General features: G+C 47.4%; 1 protein-coding gene across 2 annotated transcripts in view; it reads right to left on the bottom strand.

Annotated features, from left to right (window-relative positions):
• LOC111144005 (inositol 1,4,5-trisphosphate receptor type 1) overlaps window positions 1–25,364 on the bottom strand; it is a 330,013-nt gene that overhangs the window by 36,143 nt on the left and 268,506 nt on the right. The window contains exons 47-53 of one of the 2 annotated variants that reach the window (XM_022498063.1): window positions 23,138–23,260; window positions 21,963–22,067; window positions 18,982–19,174; window positions 12,140–12,262; window positions 6,590–6,765; window positions 2,296–2,460; window positions 914–994 (exon numbers count right to left, since the gene is read on the bottom strand). In XM_022498063.1, the coding sequence (XP_022353771.1) occupies window positions 992–994; window positions 2,296–2,460; window positions 6,590–6,765; window positions 12,140–12,262; window positions 18,982–19,174; window positions 21,963–22,067; window positions 23,138–23,260 (888 nt within the window). In that variant the 3' untranslated portion in view covers window positions 914–991. Of the gene's footprint in view, window positions 1–913; window positions 995–2,295; window positions 2,461–6,589; window positions 6,766–12,139; window positions 12,263–18,981; window positions 19,175–21,962; window positions 22,068–23,137; window positions 23,261–25,364 lie in introns of those variants that run through there. The other variant, XM_022498062.1, reaches the window with a different exon arrangement.

Genomic DNA, 25,364 nt, shown 5'->3' with positions numbered 1-25,364 from the left:
CTGTTAACGTTTTCTAAGGACACATTTGGACACAGGCTCGAGACCAGGTTCAGCCAGTCTGGGCCCCCACTGTCCTTTTCTGGTCTGCTGGCAGGGGCTTTCATAACCCTGGAATATGTGGCTTTTCCCTGCTGGAGGTATCTCTCCAATTCCCTGTCACAGGTTTTAGTACTTTGTGATTCTCGGTAAACATGTTAAACACTACTTTTGATACCAAAAGTAGCACGTCACCTGAGACCACACGTCATGGGCCAGAAGCACACAGGAGGGGCATCCAGCCACCATTTAGTCTGACCCTGGTGAGTTCTCTGAAAGCAAGCTGAGCCCAGGCGGCACCGACAGCTCGGGGTTACTGCTTCTGTGGCGGAGGAGGGACGTGAAAGCAAGAATTCGAACTGCCCTGGGAAATAACGGCCGCACCAAAGCAGGGACTTTTTCACGAGCTCAGATGAAAGGCAGTTCAGGGCTGTGCTCACAAGCTGACTCGGCAGTCACCAGAGCTCACCTCCCCTCTGGTCTCTGGCACTTAGTGGGTGACTCTGGGCAAGTTACCTAACCTCACCAAGCCTGTTTCACCACCTGTCTCTTGCAGACATTGTCTCAGAAGTCGTGGTGAGAGACTGTATAAAAAGGGCACATGGGGGAACATTCCCGAAATGGCAGTAACGATGATCTTGTAGACCGTGAGCCTGTAAGGGCAGAGAGGATACTGGTTTGTCTCACTGCAACAGCCCTGCATCTAGCTCGGGTACCAACCAGCATCACAAACGACCAAAGGCAGAGGACTTGAAGGTGCAGGTAGGGAAATGAAGCCGAAGGGACGCAGAATGTAGGCGAAGTCAAACCCTCCCAGGAAGAGATGGCGCTGTCTGAGGAAGAATCTCCTGTGTCTTGGGAGAGATCCATCAGAGACCTCCCACTGAGCTCTGCCTCCTTGCTGGGGAGCACCCGGGGCTCCCTGACGCCACACCCCGATCCTTATCCAGGGGCATTACTGTAGGAGACAGAAAGGCTCAGAGGTATACAGGGAGCTCTCAAGATTTCTGATACAGAGTGACCAAAATAGGCCAAATAATGGCAATCGCAAGTACATCCAGAGACCTCTCTGCCTAAAACCTCAAACTATAGCCAGACCTATTTTAAAATGAGGCAAAACAATCCATTTCCCTCAGCCTGCCAACATCTACCACTAATGGAATGAGCTAATCCTGATGACCTGAATGGTGAATTCTTGATGGTGTTTTGGATGGCAGAGGAAGTAAGCGATGACAAAGACAGTAATAATAGCTAGAATTGCTAAGCATTTCTTGTGTGGTAGTGCTATTCTAAAGCCCTGACATGCACAGCTGCAGATAATCCCTGTGGCAGCCCTGGAAGGGGGACAGCTTGTTCTCATTTTGCACATGGGGAAACTGAGGCACAGAGCCAGTGTGTCACCGGTCCAGAGGCAACATGGAAGATACCTCCCAGGAGAGTTTTCCTCGCTCTACCCTTCACAAATAAGTCCCTCACTTTAAGTCAGCACGTAGGCTTGGATCATTTTTTATCCTTACTAACATTTTAATTCTTCTGGTCTGGTTATGGGTCATTTTGCTTGCAGTCAGTCAGTTTCATGCTTCCTGTCATCTGATGTAGGCACAAGGCAAAGGTTTCTTATCTACAACTCTACAGGTCTAGACTCCCTCTAATGATGGGAAAATAAGTAGCTATTTGGTCTATAATTTAAAAACCTGCTCAGGAAGAAGGTGACCGAACCAACTCATTTTATAGACTATCAAGACATTAATCACTTGACTGAGATTGGAACAAAATAACTTCCAGGGAAAAGGTCTCCCGGACCAATAAATCTACTGAGGTCACTGTCACGGATCTTGGGACTTTGAAAATAGCTCCTCCTCTTACTTCGTTACTAAATGTTCTCCCTGGGAAGCAGATCCCATGAGAACTGTCAGATGATGACAGTCTCAAAAACATTCTCCTCGGTAAGCGCTGGCTGAGTCCAAGAAAGCAAGAAAAGCAAAGATGCATGTGGAGGACGCATCCCCTGATCCAGACCGCAGGTGCTGTCTACCACCGGAAAGTAAAAGGTCCAGCGTGGACGCAAGCACACACCTGCTGATCTTCTACCAGCTGCCCTGCTCCCTGGGGGGCTTCCTTCTCTAGATCTCGGAAATGATGCACGTGACCTTCTTAGACCAGACACACCAATCACCATTAAAAGGAGGGGTCTGTGAGGAGAGACACGGGACACTCCTCGTTTTCAACATGTAAAATCTTTCTGTACCAGGAACTCACCAGCAGACTGTAGAAGAACTCGTGGACGAAGAGGCCCATGGCACAGATCAGCAGATACAACAAATGGTAAAGGAACTCGACATCCAGAACCATGGCTCGGTAGCCTCTGGTGAATGTTCCACAGTTGCCCACAAAGCTCATTAGAAAGATGATTTTATTGCAGACCTGAGAATAATGACAGGAACAGCCAGATAAGCACAGACCATGCTGAACTGCAGACTCCGTGACAGCCGAGGGCCATTTTCACGCAATGTTATTTCCGCAACAGTGCCCAAACGAAGCTTCCTTTTGCACCAAGTGCCCAATGAACCCGCCCAGAACCATTTTGCAGATCTAAGTCATATCGTTACTTTGCTTTTCAGGCATATTACACAGTATGAGGTACTCAAATAACTTCATGAGCAACAGTAATCAAGTGGCATTTGTATATGACAAAAACAAAATTAACACATACCGAAATTATGATTTTCGAAATGAGATATGAATCATTTCTAACATTCTTATATGAGTTAGTCAAACACAGAAGTCACCTCAATCTACGAACCCTGTGATCAGCATAAATAAAAGCATTTTCTGAATTTCTGTTAAACATTCTGGGCATTATAAGGATTGTAATTTAATGAGAAGCAGTTAGTTCTTGTCTTTCACTGCTCCTGAATTCGTAGAGGAAATAATTTTCTTGGGGAAGAAAAAGTAAGGGACTTCAGGATGAGTTCTGTTTCCCTGCCCTCCTTCTGGGAATACTAATTTTTCTTTGGGGATTCGTCCTTTCCATGTGTCAGTCCTTGGAATCTGCAGGGGGTTGGGGGGGGGGAAACCCCAGTCAATCAGCTGTTCTATTGCCCTGGCAATAAGGATCGGTTCAGGGATAGTCACATGGTCCAACAGAACCCGTGAGACTCACTGAGAGCTTTCCTGGGACTGCAGCAAAAGACAACTTTATTGCTTCATCCTGACCTTGAACCTAAGAGAAAGTAAGTTTTGAAGCTGCTGGCCTCTGTCCTGCCATACCACAGCGCCTCGGAGCACAACCGATGCGGAGCCCAGAGACGGAACTGGATCCTGAGGCCACTGTTGGGGCCCCTGTTGGGGCCCCTATATTCAGCAGCTCCTGATAGCAGGATCTTCATCTCTCAGACCCACGAACCAATGCATTTTCTCCTTTGGTTCAACTGGCGTGGGTTTGGTTTTTTAACACTTGCAGCTGGAGTTTGATCTACTGTGTAATACAGTCCACCTCTAACAGAAACCCCATGCCTCCAAGTCCATCTCAAGGAACACACTGACAGAAAAGAGAAGGCTGGAGAGAAAGGTTTTCGGATGTACTTGGTAAAACCGTCTTCTGCTCCCCCAGCTGCCTTGGCCGTAGGTGCTGGGGAAGACCTGCCAGTTAATCCGGCAGGTCCGTGTAAGGGAGTTTCTCCGCAATCAGGTACGTGAGGAAGCCAACACCCACAGGGAACATGAGCCTTTCTCAGGATAAACATCCAATCCCCTAGTACTTGTTCTCTAATATCCTACCCATCACTAGTCCAAGATCTCTCACTGGGTGAGAAAGTACCATTGACTCTGGATGATCTGTGCTGATGGGGTTTCAGGAAAACAAACAAAAGGCCACACTCTGGTTAACATGGCAGGACCTCAGACATGCCTCGGCCCCTGGTGTCTCATCCGAGCAATTCGCTTTACTTCAATCCACTCTCCCCTTGAAACAACTTCTGCCCTCGTTTCCTTCATTGCTTCAGTAGCACGTGTGTATTCACGGTCTTGGCCTGGCGTCCCCACCTCCTACCGACCCTGCTTAATGAGTCTAGCATCTGGCTTCCAGCCCCACCTCTCCCCCGTAGCAGCTCCCCTCCAGTCTGCAAAGGACTGAGCCGGGGCGCAGGCGGCCGTGTCAGCCCTGAGCACCTAATCCCAGCTCCTGCAACAAGACAGCTCGGCAGGCCACCCCCTGCCCCCAGCACTCTGGTGGCACCTGGGTGCCAGGATACCACCCTGTCCCGCTTCCCCAGCCCTTGCATATCCAATGCTCCTTCTCTGTCCGCAAATACTCTTTCTCTCATCTCCTGTATGCTCCATGTGAATGTTCCCCTTTTCTCATTCTGGTTATTTATTACAGTTATTTTGGCTCTCCCAACCCAGATGTTACTATAAATGGTAATTGCCTAATTTGAGTCTTTCCCCCAACAGATTTATGTTAAAGAAGAGATCACTGTGAAATGATTAAAGCCCAAAGGGGAAAAAAAAAAAAAAGCCCATAAGACTACAATCTCTGAAATACTGAGTTTTCCCTTTTGTTTTTTGTTTATATTTCCTTCTTAATGATACCTAGACCAGCGAATGATACCTACTTTCCCTATGTAACACTGATCAGTCTTTGTCACTCCCGTCATACATTTCCAAACGCCACAGCTAACATGAATGGTTCGCCCTGTCATCTCAAGCCTAGTAAATCAACAATTTAAGTGCATTTTCACCTTGAAAATTAGGTTTCTGCATGACTTCACTTTAGTTTGTTGCATTATTCTTTTCCTAGTCACCTGTGACTGAAACTTTGGAGTTGGGGTGGCCTCCTTCATCACCCCGTCAAGACAGTAATACCTTCTTGACCTGGAGAAAAGGCTTTGAGGTGTGAGGCTCTGACTCCAGCCCCACAACACATGACCCTAACCTTTGCAGCTCTGACATCTGTGCCTTCCTTCTTCCTTCCACATTATGACCAAGACCCAGGATTGTCACACCTAGTCAAAAGCTCTGCTTGGCGTGTCCAGAATGGTCCTCCTGCCTCTGGTCCTTCCCACTTGAATCCACATAACATGCCACCACATGAGGGTATTTTTCCAAGAATACTTCTTTGTATATGCCATTTCTTTGCTCAAAAAAACTTGAGTCATTTCCCACTACTGGGAATAGTTTTCCAACCTGTATTCTACAACATTAATTCCAAGTGATACTTAAAATGTGAGCAAGTAAGTTTAGGAAACAGAGATACATGATTTCCCTTTCTTGGAGATTCATAACCCTTATCACACATGTTAAAGTCTCTCAGAAATCCTACAGTATAAACCCTTTAATTTTGTTTAACCCAGCCTCTCCCTCATGGATTTGACCAATGAACCTCTTTCTCACCTAAGACTTATCAACGTGGAGCATTCTTTGGAAACACTTCCCTATAGGACGAGGTCCAGGGCCCTTCTCCTACCACACAGTGCCCTGGTGACCTGTGCCGGGAGCAGGTGCTGCGTGTCCCTTCCTGAACCACAGCAGAGGGGAACACTACTGCTGGCTGTCTCTTGAGAGTGTCCTGGGCCCTCTCCAGTGCTCTGGCCTGTGGGGCTGACAGGAGAATGCTCTTCCCAACCCTGTTTTCTGGCCTGGTCCTGGCCATTCTTCAAGGCAGAGCTGAACCCCAGCCTCCTCCCCCGGAGCTTGTCAGCTCGAAGTGGTCCCTTCTCTCCCAGTGTCCCTTGCTGTCTTTACCATCTGCATACCCATTTGGGGACATTTATTGCTGCAATGAATTACTCTATTAACCTTATTTTGCAACACATTTTCTATTTCTGTACAGTAACCTCAGCTTCCTGATATGCTTGGGGCAGAAACCTCTGGAAAGCAGGTTTTGATGACCAGACTCCCTCCCATGTCCAAACCTTTTGCTTCCTTTCACCAGGACACCTCTAGTATCTATGGTCCTGCATCGGCTATCTGTATTTCCTCAGAAATCCCCCTACGCGTGCAGGTGGCATCTAACCCTCAACTACCATGGAAGAGACTTCTAAATGTCCCTGCTGACTTTGAAATAACCCCGATTCTCTCTTTACCTCTCTACCTGCTCCTCTTCTGTCTGAACAAGTCCTCCTGCCTCTTCTCCTGGCTCTGTGTGGTCCCCACCAGAAGTGGGTGTGCTGTATTAATATTTGACCATTTGATTTATACCATCAATATCTGACCATTCAGCTAAAATCTCCTGTCCCTCCAAACCTCTGACCTGACTGGGAAAACTAATTTATATCTCCACTGCTCTCCCTCTTCCTGCCTTACTCCTGGGAGGGATATTCCCTAAAAAGGAGACTGTGGATGCCCGGGTAATAGATTAAGAGGTTCACTGTACCGTGAGAAGGTTAAGAGGGAGACGTCCACCCACACAGCTCTTGCTTCTGCTTTTCTAACAGCTGACCTAAACAGTCTTTGGCTGTACTGCAAGCCCAGGCCAAGATCCCAGGAACCAGAATGGAAGGCATTCCTGTTTGCATGTCAACAAGAATGAGGCTATGAAGTTATTCATACTTACATTGAAAGCTCCCAGAAGAAACAACGTGGGTTGTAATCCAACCGAAAATATCAACCGGAGAATTGTGGAAGCAATTAAGGCCCGGATGCCATGGGGCTTGGGGAGGGCAATGACAATGGCCAGAGAGATGAGCATGGCTGTCCACAGCAGTCCTGACCAGTGTGGCTCCAGTGTTCCTGGAAAGACAAGGCAGGGCTCTCAAAGATCAGTGCTTTCACCGAGTAAGGGGTGATGGACCAAAATGACACTTTCTGCAATCCTCCAACTGGCCCTACTGTCCAAACTCTCACCTCCAGTACTGTGCCCCAGATGTAACATCACACATCCATGTTTTCTCACCTCCAAGACTTGACCCATGTTCCTACTACCTGGGAAATTCTTTTCCCTTTCCTCTTCATCCTAGGTTTTAGCTGAGATGTCAACTCACCCAAAACCTCCCCAACCCCCTTCCTTTTCAGGAAACCATGCCAAGTGCCCCTCCCTCTCTGGGTTCTCCATACCCACTCCAGTCATCCCTACAGAACACTATTTTCTGGTGGTCAGTTCACCTGTCTTTCTCTCCCCTCCCCCCCCCCCCCAACCCCCCCCCCCCCCCCCGGTGTATTCCTCCCAACCAAATTCCCCAAGGGAAGCACTCAGCACCCCGTAGGCACTGGTCAAATGAATCTGTTCAATCAATAAAACTCATATACGTATCACATTTCACTTTTCGGGAAAGCAGACTGGAAGCCTAAACTTCTAATTTCTATTAAAAGTATGCAAAGGAAAATTGCAGGTCCCCTGCCTGAATCAGATTTCTCCAAGGGAAGGAGGAAGGCAACTTCCGTATCATTAACATCATCCTACAATTAGATTATCCTTGTAGTCAAAGAGCTTATACCAGTTTTTGTCATCTCTTGCTATTTCAAGTTCTATTTAGAGTGTCCCACGAGACGGCTTAGTTATATAACATGAGCCAACACGGCTAAAAATATAGTTCTGTAAAACGCTCATTAAAAAAAAATAAAACCCTATTTCAAATGCTGTCACATCTTGAGTCTCCTTCAGATGTAAACAAGCAGCACTACACGATGAAGGCCACTTACATAAAGGAGTTTCACTTCTCCAGAACTGCTGGGATCGAAGCCCCACCCAGGAAAGAGACACCCTTGCGAGTTCCAGCTCTTCCCCGAGCCTGCTGGCTGCCCTAGTTCATTCTGTTCATGCCGGCGAGACACTTTTTCTCTGGAAACTGTTGCCCCACTCCCAACCACTTACCTCTTCCCTTTTGATATCCTTCAAAAGAAAACCTGATTAGAAACGGGCACAGAGAGGCAGAAGCTTTTCAGAACTCCGGGAAGACGTGGATATTGAGGCTTATGTCACTTCTCGTGCATTTAACAGAGGCGAGATAGCCTATTAAGCCCTTTACGTTGATTATCATTTATGTGATCTTCCCAACAGCATATGATTATCTTCATTTTCCTCTGGAGGAAACTGAGTTTTGGATTACCTATCGGGCCTAAGGTGACACCGCAAATGGCTGGAGTGTGTATGCCCCTGAAGTGGATGGTCCTTAATCACCAATTAAAAAAAAAAAAAACCACAGAAAATCCACTGATGTTCAGCTTATAATGCAATGAATTTTGGCAGTATATAGAGCCATATTACCACATGTGACTGCCAACACAATGAAGATACAAACATTTTTGTTCCCCTAAAAGGTTTCCTGTGCTCTTTGCCATTGCTGCCTTGCCCATCTCCACCCCTAGGCAACCACTGGTCTCCTTTCTATCACTAGAGCTTTGCACTTTCTAGAATTTCATAAAAACGGAAAGATAATCAGATTAGGAGGCAGTCTTTTTAATTCTTTCACTTAGCAAGTTTTTAAGATTCAGTCAGTTTATTTTGCGTATTAATATTGTCCTTTCTATTACTGAGTAAGATTCCATAATACGGATAGACCACAATTTACTTATCCACTCAACAATTAATGGATACATGGGTTGTTCCCAGTTTGCAGTTATTATAAATAATGTTACTGGGAACATTCAAGTACGACTCTTGGAATGGGTGCATGTTTTCCTTTGCCTTGGACAAATACATGGAAATAAGATTTCTGGATCCTAAGTGTATGTTTAATCTTCTGTGACACAACCACATTCTTCCACGGTGACTCCGCCGTTCAGTTGTATGTGGGAGTCCCACGTGCTCCACGTCGTCACCAATATTTGGTATGGTCGGTATTTTCTTTTTATTATTTGCTCATTTTTATCTCTTTTTTCAGCATTTTCAATTTTAGCCATTCTTGTAGGTTTCGCATGGTATGCCATCCTAGCTTTCATTCGCATTTCTCTGATTAATGACTAATGTTGAGTATCTTTTTATGTGCTTATCGGCCATTCTCTTGTAAACTGTCTGATCACATCTTTTGCCCGCTGTTCTAATCGAGTTTTCTTTTTATTATTGAATTTCAAGAGTTCTTTTGTATTCAGGATATAAGCCTTCTGTCAGGTATGTTTTGTAAATATTTTCTCCCAGTCTGTGTCTTGCTTTTCATTTTCTCAAGTGTTTAATCGCCATTGTAAACTGCCTCGAGATCTCAGTATAATAAATGGGACCAGTACAGTGGACATACCCAAATCCTGAAGGGGCCGAAATAAAAACCTGTTGTCTCCCCACTATAAAAGCAGTGTTAAAAAAATAATGCTAGATCTTAAAAAAACCAATTATAGAAAGACATCTTTAAGACAATTGGAGAAACATGAATATGGACAAGCTATTTCATGATTTGCTGTTAGTTCTGTTACATATGATAATGTTATGGTAATTATACATATTTTGAAATATTCTTAGAAGTTAGAAATGCACACTGAAATATTTATGGGAAAAACAACAAGATGTCTAGACTTATTTGAAATCTTTCAGAAAATACAGTAGGAGAATAGAGGAAACAAGACTGACAAAACGTTGGTAGTTGTTAAAGCTGGGCTAATACATACAGGGGAGTGTGTTAACTTCTTATTACTTGTATATTGGAAAATTTCAAAAATGACAATGTTTTAAAAGGAGTACTGTATGTGCTTTAATCATCATAGCAGGCTCACAAATTCAGTAAAAAATCTGAATGTGCCCCAGGCTTCATGCTTTCAAAGGCTGTGTGACTCATCAGTTCTTGAATAAAGGGGGAAAATGGTTCTTTTGAAAAGGAGCTTTTAAGGCCACCACTATCGTGGGCAGGCACAGGCCTACAATGCCACAAAGCTACATTTAGCACCCATAAGAAGGGGACATTACATGGGGACATTTCGGAAATCCTGGTTTTAGAGCTCAACATGAACAAATACTGATGTCAAAGAAATACTCTCAGGTAACCAAGCAGATCTTATTTCAAGGCTGGGCTATAACCCTCCTCCTGAAGATGGTTAGTAGTGAGTACAGAAGATGGTCCCGGCCTGTCTTACAAGAGGAAAAGTAAATCCCTCTGAGAATGAAATGATGTGTTTGAGGTGAGCTCAGTCACTGTGTCATGGGAAAGGCTTCCTGAGGTCAGATTAATCCTCTTCCCTCCTGGGAGAGCTAATGATGCTTTCCTTTAGTCTTACACATGAAGTACCACAGCCCACACTGCCAGAACAGGAACCCAGAGTTGATGCCACATTGAGAACCCAACACTGTAGAGTTGGAAGGACCTTTCACACTCATCTCATCAGTGGGTCTTGAACTTGTATGGGCCAGAAACAGGATGTCCCAGAGATCCTGACTGGGTCAACCACTATTTTTCCCTGAACTATACAGGGATTTCCAAATCCACATCAAGGTTTTACAACTATGGGCTCAAGCATTTTTTAACAGAGTAGCTAAGAAAGACTAATTGAAGTTGCCTGCCCAGAGTCGTGTGAGGAGGCAGTGGCAAAGCCAGGCCCAGACACTGAGTCTGGATGTTGCGAGTGTAGGTATTCCAGCGGACGAGGCTGACCCCTGCAGGGGAGGGGAGCTGTCAACCACCTCTCCTCAGACATGGGCCTCAACGTGGCCACAAATGACCAGTGAAGAAAATGGTTGAAGCACGTGGTAAAACCGATTTTAAATATTTCTAAAGAAATGGGGGATAAAGCAAAATGCATCCAAAGTAATGGCTGAAGAACGGGTTATGATGAGCATGAGGACTTTCCTGAGACGGAAAAGAGGGCTGGGCTCTGTCACTCTGACGGGCCACTTCACGCTCGCATCTCTGCCGACCAGCAGTCTGGCTGGGCACATGCCCCCTTGATGTCAGCCTTGCAGTCCTGTGGACCTGCACAATCTTTTCACACAGGGGCACTTATTCCTAACATGACATATAAGAAGGAAAATACCCCCAGACTTGCGTTTAGGTGTCACTTTTGGGGGAAAAAAACCACTCCAACGATGCTTTCAGTGTAACCGAAGGCCAAACAGAAAAGCTAACTGCTCGAATGGGTGTGTTGGATACCTGAGCATCAGGGAACAAGCCATTGCTTTCAAAATGGACCTTAAGTAGACTTTTTAAGTCTAGACAGGCTGTCTCATCACGTATACACCTCTACATCACCAGGCTCAAGAGCTAAGCCCAGAACTCCTGCGCTGTTTTGGTACCTTCCTTTTGGGCTCTTCATTCCATTTGTTTCACACAAGGTGGCTACTGGCAGGTTGTGACTATGTATGTGAGATGATCTGCCAAACAACTGATGAAAAATGTAGCAGAGAAGACCTCCGAAAAGCCAGTGCAGGGTGTCAGAAAAGGGGCCATGGATGTGTGACAGTGGCGGGGCTTCTGTTGGCCCCCAGGTCTCCACAGGCGTGCACGGCTCCAGAATGCTGTCCAGCAAACGGAAGAACCGCAAACACAGAGAAGCCCCACCCGGACTGTCTGCCTGTTCTCGGCAAGATGTGCAGAGCACACGTGAGAGGTGGCTGGAAGGAGACAGTGGTGGGCGTGGGGGCAGATATCCACAAAGACCATGGACATCACATGTTATTGCATGAGTAGTGGCACGTGGCTCTTTACAGACTAAACATCCAAGGAGCTGCAGTCTTCAGTCATTGAAGCCCTGCCTCCCTAAGCCCCTTGCCAAAAAAAAAAAAAAAAAAAAATTCCAGACATGTCTTAAAAACTCTCCACTCTGAAATTAATTCTGTAAGTATGGTATGGGGAAAATAATCTAACTGGACTGGGCATCAAAATATCTATGTTCTAGGGTTAGCACCCCCCCTATCTAGCTGTGAAAGTTTGGCTCCATCTCTCAGTTTCTCTGAGACAAAGTCTCCCAATATGTATAAAACAAGGAGGCTGACTGAGATCGCTTACAGATTTCAGAGTGTACAGCTTCTCTTTCTTTCCTGGCAGATAAATGTGGACACACCATTTACATTCTTCTAAGTGAGATTTAAAACTAAGTCTGTGGTGAAAGCTACAATCTCATCTTGTCTGAACTGGGTGAGTGAGATCCCATAATATTGCATCGACACTTCCAGGGACTGTACTGAAGATGCAAGTCGCAAGCTTCCTGCTGCTTCTCATAGTTTTCTTGAAATTAAAAATGTGGGTACCTCCTCGGACTCCTTTAAATGGGTAGAAAAACGCCACAAGCAGGTTCATCAGGACGGCCAAGTTAAATGAAATGCTGCTCCAGAAAGACATGTTTCGGGCACACCAATACAGAACGGGCTGGGCTGCGAAAACAAAGATCAGGCCATGTCAGGTTTGAAGCTGCTGGTCAGAAGGCTGGGAATCCCACCCGGCCCTTCCTCCTGCTCTGCCCCACAAGCCCACTTTTGTTCCCAGTCTTTACCACAGCAGTAAAAAACGATCATTTGTTTTGAGGTCGACTCATAGGCTCATAACGACATCAGATTGGCTTATTTCTGTTTGGAGTACTTACTGGAACAGAAGATATATTTGGGGACAAGGGAGAGAAGAAAAGGAGAAAAGTTGGGACATCTGAAAAACGGTGCATGCCCCAGTCAACACCACCAGTTATGGAATCTGGGGTTGTCCAGAGTTCAGGCACTGAATCCTCAGTCCTTCCAGGGCCCTGGGACCAAAGGAAATGCCCAGAGAGACCCAAGAACTTAGTGAGCCTTTTGGAAGTGCGGGGCTCCAGCTGGAGGGACACACAGCACTCAGAGTTGGCCCAGGCTAGGGAGGCTACCATTTCCACACTCCTTTGCTCAAAATCCTCCACTAATTCACTGGTGCCTAAAAGCTAGACAATGATGCCTTTCCTGACATCGAGCCATTTTCCATTTTCCTGAAGTCTGACGATCACACTGGGGGCAGGGGAACTACGGGAGGGAGTTGCCGACTGGGTAGTCAGCAGCAGCGAGTTCCCATTCCCAAAGGCTACAGTAGAGAAAGGATATGGTACCAAAGCCATCACCGAGGGTTGAGAGACACTTTGCATATTGCTGCCGTCTGATTCTGTAGTCCCCTAGAGGTCACACCACGCTGGCCAGGCATGTTCAGTTAGAACAACAAGCCTCTGGCCACACCATGTGTGGTGGTGCTTCCTCTTCCCCTGAATTTGTCTCCTGTGGTGCTTAGGGTGATGCTCAAATATAGATGTGGGAGGCATAATTTCAGTCTCCATGCCAGAAGCAGAGTTTCCCAAAGACGGTCTCCTTTCACTTTATCTCCCTCCAAAGAAGTATGGAGTATGGGAGAATGGGTCTCTATGGCGTGTTTCTCTTCCCCAATGAAGTCATCATTTACCTTCAGGACAGCAGCCAATGACAAATTCAATGGCCCTATAATGATGCCTAGAGCAGGAGCCAAATCTTTGAAAGCTTCTCTCCAAAATAAAGTTATGCCACAATTAAACAGAGCCTTGGGTAATTTAATAATTGCTCATTTCATGTTTGCACTTGGAAACAGGAAACGTTTCCAAATTCTAGATGTTTAGAGCTATGAGCACCTAATTTAAAATCTCTCATTTTTTAAATGAGGGAAACTGAGGCCCAGCAGGGGGTGGAAGCTGTGGAGATCTCATCACCCAGGTCAGTGCTCCTTGTGCAGTCAGACAAGGCTAAATGTAAGTGGCTCATGTCCCCACCCTGGAGAGGAACTGACCAGGATTTAACCTCCAGTAACAATTAACTTTTTTTTTTTTTTTTTTAAAGTTAATTGCCGAAACAAATTTAAGATGAGAAATCATCTGTTCTGGAAACAATAGCTACTGGTGTTACTTCTGGGCCTGAAGCCCATTTCTGATCCGGAAATGGAAACTCCATAAGAGACAGGTGGCAAGAATGGCAAAAGGCTGGTAATGGTTGAAGCTGAGTGGTGGGTGCAAGGGAATTTATAATTTCCTCTCCACATTAGCGTCAGTATAAAAAGCTCGTATGAGATAAAAGAAAAACAGGAAATGGCAAAGCTCAGTGCTGGTCTACGTAAGCCAGAACTCTCTTCAAGGGGGCTCTCAATATCAAATACAACAGGAGCTACTAAAGGACGCTTTCATATAATTGTAATAAATGGCCCTTAAGCACGGCATAGAGTTCACGAATAAATCATATATTTATAAAGTTAACATACTTAAATCTGATGAACAAATACTCTGTCCTTCAAATCAACTGGGTATCTGTCCTGGTGCAAAAAGACACTTAAAGACCAACCTTCACACACACTGTCTTCTATTTCCCGTGCGCTGTCTAAATTTCCAGACTCTTCTCCCACTTCCCTTCCCCAGAGACACCACCTTCACATCCCAGTCTAGTGGTGGCTCCCTGGACATCTGCCACCCCTCCAGCCTCTGTGCACTGTCCCCACGGAGGCTTGAAAATATGTACACAAAGTCTTTGATGCTCTGCTCTTCGAGAGGTAGAGCTCAATCCCCCTCCCTTTGAGTGTGGGACGGACTTCTTACTGCTTCTGGGAGAATACAGAAATGACGGGTGTGCTTCCTGACATTCGGTCATAAGATGCACTGCAGCATCCTCCTCGCACACACACGCTCACCCTCTCCTCAGTCATCTGCTCCGAGGACACAGCCTGCCATGTAGTGAGGAACTCCAGCAGCCCTACAGGGGGGCCCGTATGGAGAAGAAGTGATGCCTTCCAGCAGCAGCCACATAAGTGAACAGAGAAGTGGGTCCTCTGGGTCCACCCAGCCTTCAGATGAAGAGGCCCTGGCTGCCAACTTGACAGCAAAAACCCTGAGTCAGAACCGCCCAACTAAGCTGCTCCCAAACTCCGGGGCCCTGAGAAACTGTGAGGACATAAATATTTACTATTTGAAGCCACTAAGTTTTGAGGCCATTTATTCTACAGCAATATAACACAACGGATATAGCCTGTGTGATGGGAAAATAGTAATACCCCCAAAGAGGTCCACATCCTCATTTTTGGAATCAAATATGTTACCTTTCGTGAGAAAAGGGACTTCATAGATGTGATAAAGTAAGGATCTGGAGATAGGGAAATGATCCTCAATTATCCAGTGGGCCCAGCATAATCATAAACACCCTTAAAAGTGAAGGAAGGGTGTGGGAGAGTCAGACGTAGAGTCATGCAGCGTGAGAAAGGCTCTTCTGGCCACGGATGGCTTTTCAGATGGAGGAAGAAACCAGGAGCCAACGAATGCAGGAAGACCCTGGACACCGGAAAACAAAGCTAGAGCCTCCAGAAGGCAGGCAGTCCTGCCAACACCTTGATATTAGTCCGGTGAGAGCCTCTGTACATTTCTGGCCTTGAGAACTCTAAGATAGTAGATGTATGTTGTTGTAAGCCTTCAAGTTTGTGGTACTCTCTCAGAGTAGCAAGAGGAAATGAGTACGCCTTCCCTTCCCCCAAACTCTCAGGACTATGTTTATCCAAGTCCTATCAATCCTTCCAGATGCTGTTCAGATGCCACCTTTTCTCAAAAGCTTGTCTTTCCCACACTTCCATAGCATGTCACTGCTTAATTACAGCCCTGCTCCTCGTCAGTCGCCTCAATTACAACCACTTAAAGATATCCTATGCTGCCTGCCCCCATCACGTTCACACAGGAAGGAATCACAGCTTACAGACTGTTGAACCCCCCCCACTATACTTTGTAGCATATTTTCTTTCTTTCTTTTTTTTTTTTTTTTTAAAGATTTTATTTATTTGACAGAGATTACAAGTAGGCAGAGAGGCAGGCAGAGAGAGGAGGAAGCAGGCTCCCCGCTGAGCAGAGAGCCCAATGTGGGGCTTGATCCCAGGACCCTGGGATCATGACCTGAGCCGAAGGCAGAGGCTTTAACCCACTGAGCCACCCAGGAACCCCAATATTTTCTACTTATTAAGGGTACTAGTTGGAGGGATCAATACACCTGCTACATCACAGCAAAAAGACAGATGCCATGACCCCAGTAAGACAGGTCAATCCAATGACCTACACCCCAGAGCACTTCTTGGTCATCCCCTTTCCTAGCCTCTGTATCTGTTCTTCTGAGGGAACAGGGCCTTGCTGGGGGACCTGGACTCTGTGTATATAAAAAACAGAATTCTCCAGCTGTTTGGATGGGTGTGATAACCAGGAGGGAAAACCCCAAGCAGGAAAAGGTCAGCAAATGCAATTCTGCCTCAATTTCCTCTTTCACTATCTTCTCATTTTCTTAGCCCAGAGTGTTCACTTCCCCGGGCTGGGAACTTCAAGAGAAGGAGTCAGAGAGACATGGGTGAGAGAGCATGTGAGCACACTGGAGGTGGTGTACGTGTGTGTGTGTGTGCGTGCGTGCGCGTTCTGTAAGAGGAGCAGGGAAGGTGGCTTCGGGAGAGCTTAGGAATTGACGATCTTAATATCTGCAGAAGCAATTACTAAGTGACCTCAGTCTTAGACAGACTTGGCTTTATATCTGAGCCCTGGCTACAGATGTACCAAAGCACAGGTGATTCTGCGATACTTTTGGGAAAAGGGAAAGCAGCTTCGGGAATAAAGCAGCATTTTTTTTTCCCCCTGCAGATTTATTAGGAGAGAAATCAGCTACTTAGAGGGAAAAACATATTTCATTTTAATTGACGAGTACATTTTAAATGTACTTCTGACGAGTACATTTCTCCCCTCCCTAAATATGCATATGTTTAATTCAGTTACTGTTTTCAGTTTCTCTCCTACCAGCAGATAGCTTTGAAGCCAATTAAAATCTTTCAGTTGACAACGATAGCTGTGTTTAAGCTTTACTGAAGTAAAAACTGTTTCTGAAACAAAGGTGGACTAAATAAGAGAAGGTATTAGCTACAATGCAACGTAAATCTTGAAATGACGACACAGCAGCTCAGCAATCAATCACCCTCAATTCACCACCTTCTAGGTGAGGGTCTGGGAGCTGGAAGTCGTCTGCTCAGGACCATGGAGCCAGGGGTGGCAGGAGTGGAATGCGAGTGAGGTCCCCACCTCGGGGCTGAGGTCTTCCCACTGTGCCTGGCTCAGGACAATGCCTCAGAACGAGAGATTACAGATTACCTCACCTCAGCAAGAAGAGGTGAGACCCCCTCTGTCAGTTCCCAAGCCTCTTAGAGAGCCTCTGCAGTATTGATCTCTTTTTCAGAGGCTCTCAGAATTGGCAGGATGACTCCATCTGACCAGTCTCAGCAGACCCGCACACGGATAAGAGTGAAATCACAGGGGTAGCAACCATAGCGGAGACCTGCATACGTGAGCTCAGGATTCTCCCATGAAGCTGGAATCCCAGACAGCCCCAGCCAACCTAAAGGCTGAAAATATAAGAATACAAAATGGATGTGGTCTATGTCCACCTTGTTTTTGGTATTTTTTCTTTCTCTGTTCACCTGAGCATTGTGCTGTGCAGATGTTCAAGGCTGCTCACGCTAGAGCTGCAGGAGCCTGCACAAAGTCCACAGCAGGCTACAAGGACATACTGTATCGGCCAGAAGTGTGCCCTCAATCTTCCAGGGTCCCTACCAAGGGGCACCCGCAAGCTGTTCTGCTAAAGGCCTCCGGGCCCCTCTCGCCGTCAGACACCTGACTGGGTGAGGAATAGGTTTTGGCTCCAGAAGCATTTTCTTTTTCTTTTCCTTTCACAATTCTATGTTTAAGTAATCTCTACACTCAACATGGGGCTTGAACTCACGACCCTGAGATCAAGAGTCATAAGCTCTAGCTATCGAGGCAGCCAGGTTCTCCCCAGGAAACATCTACCATTTTAAAGATTTATTTATTTGTCAGACAGAGAGAGAGAGAAAGAGAGAGAGAGAGAGAGAAAGAGCACACAAGCGAGGGGAGTGGGAAGCAGAGGGAGAAGCAGGCTTTCCACTGAGCAGGGAGCCTGATGCAGGACTCAATCCCAGGACTCTGGGATCATGACCTGAGCCGAAGGCAGAGGCTTAACTGAATGAGCCACCCAGGCATCCCCAAAACTTCTAATGTTTTAAAGTGCTGGATGAGGAGGTAGCCCTTAGAGATGAGCGAGAATGTTGTGTGGTGGAGGTGTGGTAAAGAACAGGGCCCCTGGCCAATGTGTACATACGTCCCACTTTGCCACTAGCCAGACCCGGGGGCCAGGGAAGCAGGGAGAAAAATGGCGAGATGGAAAGAGGGTGCAGTGAAGAACGCTGGTCCATTCTGCCTGGGTTGGTGGGAGGCAGGAAGAAGACAGGAGCTCCCAGAAAGTGATCTCCAACACAGTTTCCCCTCCCACTGCCCTGCCCCGCAGAAAGAGTCCAAAAGATCACAACTGTAGCTGGAATCCAGGGTTTCAAAGAGAAAACCTCGCTCCTGACTACGAGACAGAAATAAAGCACGATCCTTTCTAAGTTGGTCACAACAGTTGGTGCGGAGTGTACTGTCAGTGCTGAAGGATCCCATTAAAATCCTAATGAAAACCAGGAGCTGAACAGCCCGCTGGGACAGCCCTTATAAAAGCATTTGAGACGGGTAATTTCAAGTCGACGGGCCGGGCAATGCAGTGGGACTTGCTAGTGAGCAATGGTGCGTCTTATGTGGCAAATGATTCCACTGCCTATAAAATGATGCTAGAGTCCAAAACCCAAGTTACCCTGCATAAAAGGGGGAGACTGGTGTCTTTAGAGCCAGTGAGCTAGTAAATGAGCCGTCAAGCTGGCTCAATTTCCTGCTCAAGGGCACCATCCTGTGAGTTCAAAGCCTGGCCTTTTCTCCTTCCCTTTTATTTCCTACAACAAGATACCAAAAAAGGACACTCTGGAAGTCTTCCACAGAGCTCTCCAACCCAATCCCATCAAATGGGGCACGAAGGCAGGTGCCTCCCTGAGGCTAGAGCCCACTTCTCAGCTACCAAGGTGTCCGGGTCTGCCCAGTGCCCGGAGGCAGACGTTAGGCTCGCCCTGCTCCTGCTGGAGACTCGCCCTCCACCGAGGGGTGGGGCTCCTGAAAACCCAGGACGGTGTGCCCCCCGCCCCCCCCGCCAGCCATGGCGCGCCGCAGACCCACCTCGCAGTTTCTTCTGCCAGTTCATTTCATTGAAGAGGTCCTCGGACCGCAGGAAGAAGTCATTGATCTTGCTGCCTTGCTCGTCCCTCTCGGTAGTGTAGTATATCCGCAGTTTCGACTCCTTGGTTAGGAATTCACATATGCTGGGCACAGGGAACACAATCTGTTCCATGGTTCGGTCTAATCTGACGATCTGGGGTGAGAGAATGGAGGAGCTCCAACAGTCATCTGCAGAAACCTTTCACTAGGGATCTTCACTAAGGTCACAGGCCCAGCGCTCATGACTGAGTGTAACACAAAGCTCTTCCTGCTTCTTCTCAGATCTTAGAGCCCCCCGACGGGGCCATGTCTCTCACATTTATGTAAAAACCAGTTTGGGCAAGTCTTTAAGAGTTGATTGTTTTGTTTTGTTTTAACTTGAGACCCATTCATTTTACTGTGACTAACTTTTGCCTCAAAAACTTAAACTGTGTTTTGTGTACATATCCAGATGAGGGGGCTGGGCCTGTCCAACAGAACTCTCTGTACCGAGGGAACGGTTCCGGGTTCCGTGTCTGAACACCTGCCCCGCGTGGCTGGTGCCACTGACCCTCTCCATATTTAATTTTAATTCAAACAGCCACACGTGGCTAATGACGACCATACCGGAGGGTGCAACGCTGGACTGTGGGACAAACCTCACTAAAACTTCTCTGATAGCAAAATTAGTTGTTGTTGGTGTAGTTTCCCTAAATAGGAACTTTAAAAAGAGACCCTTGGTTCATCCAGTTGCACTGTCCTCCTGTCTTACTTGTCATGGCATCTAAAGCACACAGCACGTGAGCTAGTCTGGCCGTTTCACATGGGGGTAGTGCTCAGTGCTCTTTAAAGCAGCTGCGTTGGGTCCCAGAGTGGACACTTCCCAGGTGTTCTCCGTGCCCTTCCCAGAGTGGGTTGGTTTCTGGACAGGAGGCAGTCTGGTGAGGATGGTGCAAGTTCTAGGACACTTAGTCACCATCCTGGGGGGGTAGGGATTTCAAAAGGGGTTCAGGTCACAGTACAACTGGGGCTTGACCTTTATTCTTCCTACCCAGAGGATGGAGAAGTCAGGTGAACCCCAGGGCCTATGCCCTCTTCCAGAAGATCTGGTTCTCACACTCTTCAACACTTTTGTTCCCTGACACAGCAAGAGAGGTGACTCCAGTCAAGTCTTAGTGGCAAGCTCTCTCAGATGTGTGACAGGTTCCCATGACCCTATGTCTATAAATTCTGGGAGACGTGGTCTTTAGACCAGTGGTTCCTGAATCTAGCGGGAGATCAGGTTACAGGAAGCTTCACTGTCATACTGATTCTGGTCCTTCAGTCAGCCTCATGTAACTGGAACTGTGGTGTGGGGGTTGGTGACTGGAGCGTTCCCATGAACCAGCTTCCCCCAGGTGACACTGTCGTCCAGACAGGCTCAGGGACCAACTCTGCCTGTTTACATAGTTGGGTGGGCCCTGGATGTCCCTAAGCTGAAGGGATATGATATAAGACGTGTTTCTGGAATCCAGAGGGAAAGAAGGAGGCTTCTTGGCAAGAACTGAGACTCAGACTCCGGGGCTACACAGCCTAATTCTGGAGAGCAAAGGCACGCTGTAGGAAGCCCCAGGGAGTAACAGGGTGTTCTCTGGCTTTGCATAGGTAATTCCCTCAGGAAAGTGGAAGAAATGGGCGGCTAGCCAAGGGCAGGATTTGAGAGCCAGCAACACCATGCCTGGCCATGTCTCTCCATAATTTACTATCTGCTCTCACCTCGTTTTCAGGAGACTTAAAACTGGGAGAACACATTCCAATCCTTCCCTACCTCTAACAGGCCAGGTGACTTTGTTCACACCTTTTAACTAGAGTAAGCTTCAGCCTTCTCTCCAGTGGATGAAGGAGCTCTGACATCCTATGCTGCAAACACCTACAGCTTGTCCTTTAAGGGCCCCATAAATCAGAGCTGGCTCTGCCACCAAGCTTCTCATCATTAACAATAAATCAAGGGTACTTGCCCACATGCACTGCCATGATCAACTCATCAGTAAGGTGATGCATTTTATTAGAACAGTCCAGACACACTTGAGACATCAGGTAAGAAAATATTCCTAGGAAGTCTTCATCCTGAACATTTAATATGGCCCAAAGGAGTCTGTTAGCCCTTCAAAATCTTTGTTCTGACACGGATATTGAATTTGTGCCCTTCCTTAGCTAATCAGGGCACACCACCCCTTACTGCCCAGAGCCTGGAGACAGAACTCTGTGTTCAATGCAGGTGACAAAATGTGCCATGGGCTCTGGGGTCAGCCAGGCCTGGATTACACACAGTTCCGGCTCAGGCACTGCTTGTGGGCCAATGACACACCCTCTCTGAATCTTCTTTCAGTGTCTCCCCATCTGCTAAGGGCAAGATGGTCCCTTTTGGGTCACAGAGAATGAGTAAGGTATGCTGTGTGTATGTGCATTTAATGCAGATATGACTGCCCCATTCCTGTGTAGAACTCTCCCGTGGTTCCACATGGCTCTTCCGATAAACCAACACTTCTTGCCAGGATGGCAGAGAGGATTCCGTAGGACCCGAGCTACCTGTGCTGCCCTCCCTGCTGCTCACTGAATGTCAGCTCCTTACCCTCCCCTAGTGTCCCCTTCCACAGCCTCCACTTGTCACTTCCATGTCAGCAAAGCTCTTCCCTCTAGGCTCTGCCTGTTTCATTCTGCATTTTCCTAAGGTCTGCGCTTGGACATCATTCTTCAGGACAGGTCCCTCTGACCACCAGAGTCTCTGGCAGGTCACTCTGGAAGGACCCTCTGAAAGGTCCCTCCCTTTCTTATAATACCTTCTACGTGTCCTCACGGCCTGGTCAGAATTCATACCCAACATGCTGGTGCTCAGACGAATGACTATGCGCCCACCCCAGCACAGGGCAGAACCCACAGCAGGCCCTCGCCACAGGCCCTCGCTGAGTTCCCACTGCTTTTACCTCTATCTGGGCTGTGTGCTTGGCATAAAACTCCAGAGCTTCGTCCCCATCGACTTGGCCTCCAGGTTTCAGCATGGTCTGAAGTTCTTTGTTATGCCGAGCCAACTAGAACACAAAGACAGAAAACCAGGGAGTCACCGTCTCTTTGCAGCAGGCACGCATGCGCTCCTTTCCGGCCTTTCCGGGGTATGAAGAATGCGTTCTAACCTGCGGCAAGGTGAAGGGCAAAGGTGGCAAGAGGCCCGCTGCGTTCCAGCAAGGTGCGTTCTGCGCGCGGCTAGTTTGGGAGCTTGGCAGAACAGCCTGAAAAGCTCAGGCTCATGAGAGGTCCCTCTTTCCCCCAACTTTTTTAGCCAGGCGGGAGGGTGATGGGGTTTTCTGTACAGCCACATGGAGTCTCCATTCAGAATGTTCCCAAGCCCTTTCAGTGGCTAAACACGGGCCGTGGAAGAGAAGAGGGGCAGGAGTCTGTTTTCTATCCTTCTGCCGGCACGCTGTGGTGGGGCATACCAACCCCCTGCCCAGCACCGTCGCTGCTCTATCCCTCATTCCCGCACCTCAGCGAGGTGAAGGGGACAGGAAGCATGAGCCTGCCGCAGAGTTACAAGCTGCCCACACACCTCAGCAAGCTCAAGGCACATCAACCTCCAGAAAAAGAAAGTATCTTCAAAAGCCCAGCCACTTGGGAAGAGTTATGAAACAGGGCATTTTGGTGCCAGGGTAGGAAGCATAACTACACCCCCCGAAAAGCAAACAAAAAGAAGTCATAACGACAAGTCAGTCCCCCAAGATTTTTAAATGTGATAGGCAAGGCAGCTGAAGTTTATTTCTTCAGATTGTTAAGACAGACTCATCAATATTTATGAAAAGCCTGAGTCCTTTCAACTGTATCCAAACACAGCCATAAACCATCCGAGTGTCAGGACTCAGTGCGAAGGCCTTTGAGCAGCGTGGGGATTTCCAAGGACGTGACGCTACCGTGGGAAAACGGAAGCCCTGGAACTCAGTACACTGGGTCAGGCTGTCACTAGTATCTGGGAGCCACGTTATCATGAGCAGACACAGCCCGAGGTTAAAACCTTAAAGGAAAAGCAAGTTTAAGCACATGTTCACCTTGGAATGCCAGCACTGAGGGCCAGTGACATCTGGTGCTGGGACCTAGGGAGAGGTCATACCTGATGAGCCAGTATGTAGATGTTGTGTCCCACGTTCCTGGGGGAGGCAGCTCCGTCCTCGCCATTCTCTCCATCCTCAAATTCCACCTCACCTTGCATGTAGGCTTTCTTGATCACTTCCACCTGCAAGAATGGACAAATTAATACAGTTCCCGTTCCAAGGAAGACCCACCCAGGACTGACGCCTACAGTCCCCTCTCCAGGGGCAGACAGGGCCCAGGAATCTCAGCACTCCTTCCGGTCAGGTTACGGACGCAGCCTCAGAATCCTTCTCAACACTGCCACAGGCTGTCCCTACCAATCAGCTTCCACTGACAGGATAAGTGAAACCCACATGTACTGTAGCCGGACCAAGGGCTATTCTGTCCCCTTAGGAGGGGACAAGGGTTATAAAAGTTTCTGGAGACAACAAAATAGGACATAAATGTAGACTAGAGGCCAGACTTTTCCTGTCTCTACATTTCCTCCTGCCAAGTCTCCCCAGCTCCCAACCTTTGCCATCCTCAGGAAAAACTAGTAAGAAATCCACTAGCCTTTAGGCAGAGCTGGTCAAACTATTACTTCTGATTCCACATTTTTCCCTGTCCACATTTCTCCATCCCTACTCCATGTAAAAATAACATCTACCAAGGTCTTTCTATATGTCAAGCATTGTGTAAGTATTTTAATATTTTTTGAGGGGGGAGTTTAATGCTCAGAAACATTTTAGGAAGTGCCAAAGATTGCCTTTTATTATGGATGAGGAAACAGAGAAGCTTCATTTCAGAGAAGGGCATTCCTAAAATGATTTGGCTAGTGAGCTGAGATTCGATCTCGAATCTGCTACCAAAGGACCCATGCTTGTTGCTTACTTCACACTGCAAGGACATTTCCTAGAGCATTTCTGTACCCATCTTACTGGTTCAGTCTACCTCCGTGCCCTATGCAGGGCCAGGGGGCTGGGTCTGCTCGTTTCTTAATCTTTACCTGGCGCCCAGCACAATGCCTTGGACAAAGTCGGGCCTGGCCAATGTTTATCCTATGAACAAATCATTCGAGATTTAATCATTCAAAGAATAAGAACAAAATGCCTTCAACCCCTAAGTTGAAGGGAAAATTAATCATTTTCTTTGATGATTCAGAGGGCATCTCAGCCTTCTGCATTGCCACAAGGCTATTCCCCGGAGTTATTTTTCATTATCCCAGAGCAAGCATGCAGAGGGCCACACAATTCTGTACTGACATCAGGGCAGGCCCTGAAAGTAATTTTGGAGAAAGATCCTTGAGATTCTTGCTTTCGAGCTGGATTCCCTGTTAGTTCTAATACCAAACTGAACAGACAATATATTACACGGGTTGTGGGGGCCGGAATATGCATGTATGTGCACACACATACACACAGGCCTATGTGCAGGTTTGTCCTGGACAGGGGTGCTTCTTTTCTACGTGGATTCTTAGAACCACGTTTGTTCCAGGAAGCCTCTGACTCCTCCCATGAGCTGGGAATGATGTTTTCCAACCACAAAGGGGCCACCCAGAAGCCTGTGGCACCCACGGCCCTGGGTGCTGACATTAACACCCTCCCCTCACCAAGATGGGGGCATGTTGTTGGTCCATGAGAGTTGGAACGGGGTCTCTGAAGTCATTCTGTCCCTACTCACGAAGGACACCTCGAGCCCCCCCAACCCCCGGTTACATAAGCTATTATGTAAACTCAGAGAGGGCATCCATCTCAGGCTGAGAACTCACTCCTGACCTCAGAGATCAAAGAGCTGGGCTCACTGTTAACTTTATTTCAAGGAATACATGAAGGGACTTTAGCCTGGTCCCCGATGCACACAGGTCACCAGGCGACAGAAAAGTTTTTGTGCCCTCATTTAGTGCTGTCAGTTACAGTTTATTTGTGTGGGAAAAGTCCTAACAGAGTTCTGTCCTCAGCTCATTTCAGTGGCTCTGAGAGCTGCCTGTCTCACGGGTTGCAGCACCGACCTCCTAGAAGTCACAGCCCATTGTGAATATCACCCAGCAAAAATAAAAAAGATTTGTGTTTTCTTTGAACAAAACAAAAACAAAAACCCAAGACATCAGCACCCAAGAAACACTCTTCTGTTGCCCAGATTATTGGCCCCAAGATGAGATGGGGATCCAGACAGGGCATGGAGAGCAGCAGCAAAGGAGGAAGGAGGAGGAAGGAGCTACAGTTCACTGCAGGCGCTGTGCTGGGGGCCCGATGCCAACCGTCTCGTCT

The sequence above is a fragment of the Enhydra lutris genome, unplaced genomic scaffold, assembly GCF_002288905.1.
Source record: "Enhydra lutris kenyoni isolate GAN:26980312 unplaced genomic scaffold, ASM228890v2 scaffoldscaffold10, whole genome shotgun sequence".
Lineage (NCBI taxonomy): Eukaryota > Metazoa > Chordata > Mammalia > Carnivora > Mustelidae > Enhydra > Enhydra lutris.
The sequence above is the reverse complement of the archived record's forward strand: the minus strand, read 5'-3'. Positions and strand labels throughout refer to the sequence as shown.